This window comes from Cryptotermes secundus, unplaced genomic scaffold (assembly GCF_002891405.2).
Source record: "Cryptotermes secundus unplaced genomic scaffold, Csec_1.0 scaffold65, whole genome shotgun sequence".
Classification (NCBI taxonomy): domain Eukaryota; kingdom Metazoa; phylum Arthropoda; class Insecta; order Blattodea; family Kalotermitidae; genus Cryptotermes; species Cryptotermes secundus.
Genome location: NW_019731975.1, coordinates 220,539 through 225,459, shown reverse-complemented (window position 1 = coordinate 225,459; position 4,921 = coordinate 220,539). Strand labels below are relative to the sequence as shown.

The following is a 4,921-nucleotide window of genomic DNA, read 5'->3' as shown; positions in this document are numbered from 1 at the left end:
GTTAAAATATTTAGGTAGGTATACGTATAATGAATGTTGATTGATGCTCATATATTTGCAGGGCAGCAGCAACAGGGGGAACAGGAGTTGGCCACAAAGATGCTACAGATTCAGTCTAAGAGGTTTTACCTAGATGTCAAACAGAATAGAAGAGGGCGGTTCATCAAAGTGGCAGAAGTAAGTTTCCTTACATGGTAGTATGTACAAATGTTAAGTATTTGCCTTGAGCTCGTATCATGGTTAAGAATGAATGGTCTTACTTGAGCTCCACTTGTATACCTTCATTACATTGTATTAAACTGAGCGATAATCGTGATAGGGATTGTGTTTGAAAGAGACTGAACTGTATTTTAATGTGTGATGCATTTTAATGTTTATGTTTAGCTTTGAAAGATATAATATTTAACACAACTAGCTGAAAATGCCTTATATTTTGTTATGACTCAAGGCTAGAACATTGTAAATATATTGGATTTCTGCTTTGAAATCATTGCTAAGAAAACCCCCCCAGCCCAGCAGCACATCTTCACATGCACCCAAAATATTAAGCATTTGGAAACTTGGAGAACAAATAATTTTAATTTCTCTCCTATACTGGGTCACTTATGGTTGTTTATAAAAATATTGTAATGAGTTTATGGCTCCATGACCAATAATAACGATTTTTGGATTGGATGATTGAATTTATTGACAACTTCCTTTACAGTCACTCTTGATCACAATAGATTACAAGAACTCAAAATAAATGACTGTCTAATAAGACTCGCTCCATTCTCTTTCTCATTTGAGTTGAGTCTTATGTTACAACTGATGGTCATTCAGCCAGTCTGTCTTGGAATAAAACATCCATCTGGGGATTATGACCAGATTTTTACTATTCGCAGACAGTTGCAGGTTTGTTGATGTGAGATTCTCTCTCTGAGGAGAAGACAGACCTGTCGTTGACAGTTGTTGCTGGTCCTCACCAGTGCAGTCATTCTGGGGTCTGAGTCCCAGGGGGGACACAACCATACTTTACTGTACCCAATTCGAGACTTCCCTTTTCATTGCCTGTGACTTTCAGGGCTGTAGTGGAGGTATTCGATCCCGCCTCCACACACTATTTGTATAGTATTGAGGCGGATCCGTAGAAAACACCACTTATGTTATCAAGAATGCATGTTTAGTGGTCCCTTACCTAGCAGTGGATGTCCTTTATTGTTGTATATTGTACACATTACTCAGCAACACACTGCTTACCAAGAATCTGTCTCCATGGGAACGTGTTTGTTGAGCAGTTGCCTAGCAGTGGATCAATGCATTACAGTATTCCCCCCCCCCCAATGCACATTATTTGATCTTATAGAAACATGTTTTCCCAGAACAGTTGTTAACAGTACTGTGTCCTTTGAGAGACAGTTTCAACAGATACAAAAAGAATTATTTCTTTATGTGATTGGTCCCTAAGCTTAATTGAAATAATTGTTGATCGATTTTAAAATTATCCAGCATATTTTCTGAGAGTAGTTTTAGACTATGCAGACGTGTAAATAGTTTGAAATACACTCTGTGCGTGAGTATTTTGAGTATGTTGTTCATACCTTTACAAAATACATATTGTGAAGAAAGTTACATGCAGTATTAGGGTGAGAGTTATATTCTCAAACAGACCTTGCCCCATCTGACAATGCAAAATGCATAGTCCACTTATGAAGTAAAGGACCATTCCAGAAAGATTGTGTACCTGAAAACAGTGCCTGCTAGCCTGGTCAATCAGTCTGCACTTAGAAGCAGCATTCAGCATTCCTGTGTGGTAAACCAGTATGACGAAAACGGGTAGTGATGTGTGAGCTGTTAGCAAGAAGTTTGTGAGTCCAAGAAGATGAAAGTCCATTGGTGTCCAATGAGGTATTAATGAATGAAAACAAACTGACATCAAGACCATAAATGTGTCTGTAGTGCAGTGGTATCAGTGACATATCAGTGAATGAAAACAAACTGATCTCAAGGCCATAAATGTGGCTGTAGACAAACTGTGAAGGATGTATATCTTATGTTATCAATGATCTTTAGGTAGGCTACAGGTTATGGCTGAAACTCACCCCCCCACACCTTGTTCACCCCTCTTTCTCAGGGTTACTACGTTTATATAATGGAGAAAGATGAATTAAACAATTGTCAATGAGAGGTGTATTATACAGGGTGAGGCACAGAAACTTCCTTTTTGTGAAGATGCATTGTGAAGGGAGGGGAGGTCGCAGAAATGTGGAGATAGGCTCGGTGAACACAGCAGTCGCGGAAGTTTCTGTCTAATACCCCTCAGTAGGAAACATGAGGTGGATGAGTGAGCAGCGTGCATTTGCTGTCGAAGCCTATTTTTTGAACCATTCCTACATGGCAGTGCAGCATGTGTTCCATACTCACTTCGGAATTAAGCTCAGAGGTCTGGTTCCCGACCAGAAATCGATTGTTTTGTGGGTAGAGAACTTCAGGACAACTGGGAGTGTGGTGAAAAAATTGTCAAGATGACAACGGACCGTTATGATGCCAGAAAATGTGGAGGCAGTTCAACAGTCGATTTTGAGATCTCCAAGATGCTCCGCTTGCAAATATGCAGTCGCCCTAGACATGTCCAATCGTTCAATGCGCCGAATTCTTCACGAACATCTTAATTTCCATTTCTATAAGATGGTTGTTGTGCAAGAATTGTCACCACATGATTTTCAGAACCAAATAACGGCGTGCAAAACGTTATTGGAAACTTTACCCCGACACACTTGTTTTCCTTAGTGATGAGGTACATTTTCACCTATCTGGATACGTCAATAAGCAGAATATGCAGTATTGGAGTGGTAACAATCCCAGAGAGCTCCATGAGAGGCCACTTCACAGTGATAAGGTGACAGTATGGTGTGTGTTGTCGAGAGTCGGAGTTATTAGCCCTTATTTTTTTGAAGAAGACAATCATGCAGTTAGTGTCAATTTACAGCAGTATGTGAACATAATTAAAAACTTTTTCAAACCAGCTCTTGAAGAAATGCATCTAGGAAATGTCTGGTTCCAACGGAAGGTGCCACGGCCCACACAGCCCAAGCTTCGATGACAGTTTTGAGGACAAAGTTCCTAGGACGGCTCATCTCGCTTCGAGGTGACATCCTATGGGTAGCGCACTCACCTGATCTAACACCCTGTGATTTTTTTTTGTGAGGATACCTCAAGGCAGAGGTTTTTAAACATTGCTTCACAAACCTGCTTCAGCTGAAGAATGTTATTAGGCAGGAAGTAGCCTAAATTCCAGTGCACATGTTGGAACGTGCAGAGGGGAACTTCAGAAAACGGTTGCATCAGTGCATAGTGAACGGTGGCCGCCACTTTCAAGATATTTTGTTTAAAACTACATGATTTAAAACTTTAAAGTATTTTCTTTCAATAGCTAAAGATAAATTTTGTCTATCAGCAACAATTTTTCTTTTATTCGCCTTCAAAAAAGGAAGTTTCTGTGCCCCACCCTGTAATAAATTTATGTAAGGACAGGTATGCGAAGTATCATTGGATGGACCGTGAAACTGCAAAACATGAGAATTACAGGGTTGTCTGCAGTCAAAACTTCAGAATCAGTGGCAGATAAAGGTAAAGTTGTCCCTGTGCTCAACAAATTAAGCATTACGCCATGAAGGCATATGGCACTAGCTGGAGGTGAGTGGTCAGCTTCACTCCCTGGCCACTTTACCTCTCCCTGGTGAAAGAGTCCCCGGTATCCATTGGGTAGGAGGTTGGGTGGACCCCAGGGCTGGTCTGGACAATTTGGAGATGTGCAAATTCTTGACCCTCCCAGTATTTGAACTGCAGCCCCTCAGTTGCTATACCGACTACACTACCCAGGTGACAGATACTAATTTATTTGTCACTAGAGTCACAAAGGCCATGAAGTTGAAGTTTTTGAAGACACACCAACACATAGCACTGTAACACGTATTGCTGGCACCTCTCCAGTCTGAAACTGTGGACAAAAGTTTAACTAACTAACCTCATGGAACTGTGGGCACAGGGTAGCAGGTCGCAGGTTCAAGTCCTGATGAGGTCATTGGATTTTTTTTAATTACCTACTCCTACCAGCCACACTAGGCCCTGGGGTTTACTCAGCCTCTAACAGAAATGAGTACCAGGAATTAATTAAACAATTTTCCTGGGGAGTAAAGCGCGGCCAGCGCGACAACCTTACCGCCATCTTTGAGCCGATTGTCTAGATAGTGTGGGAGCCTTGACGTCTCACAACCCTATGGGCCTTCACGGCCCGTTACAGGGATAGCTTTACTTACTTACTTACCTCATGGAACTGAACCTTTTTGAGAATATTCCGGTTATGCAGCTACTCAAGAACTTTCCAGCATTTTGTGGAACCCAAAGGTTTGTTCCCAAGTTCACAAGAACCCTCCACTTGTCTCTATCCTGAGCTAGACCAATCCTGTTACATTACATTACATTACATTACATTGCATTGCATTCCATGGATCCAAAGTTAGTCAAAATGACTGTAGGATGTGGAATATGTCATATAAATACAAAACATATATGCTGTCCCAATGGAGTTCTCACACAAGAGAAATCAAGAATACACAGTGACTACACACAAGGCTATTTAAAGATACATAAGTTATATTCTAGACAACAGGTATTCATCAACAGAGTAGAGTGAATGTGCATTTAAGTATTGTTTCAGTGCTATTTCATATTGTGCCTTTTCATTCATAAGACCTTTGAGATCAGATGGCAGGTTATTGAAAATTTTGATCCCAGTATAATATGCACTTTTCTGAAAGCATGAGAGGTTAGCAGTTGGTTTGTGAAGACAGTGTTTGTGTCTTGTATTAACACTGTGTACATCTGCATTCATCCAAAAATGTTCTTTGTTATTTGTAATGAAGTTTCTTAATATATATAT

The 4,921-nt window shown here is 40.5% G+C and overlaps 1 protein-coding gene across 4 annotated transcripts in view; it reads left to right on the top strand.

Moving 5' to 3' along the window:
- Positions 1-4,921, top strand: part of LOC111867354 (transcriptional activator protein Pur-beta) — a 149,253-nt gene that overhangs the window by 87,692 nt on the left and 56,640 nt on the right. For all 4 annotated transcript variants that reach the window (XM_023857134.2, XM_023857133.2, XM_033752654.1 and 1 more), the window contains one exon: positions 62-177. In XM_023857134.2, coding sequence (XP_023712902.1) covers positions 62-177 — 116 coding nt within the window. The remainder of the gene's footprint in view (positions 1-61; positions 178-4,921) is intronic.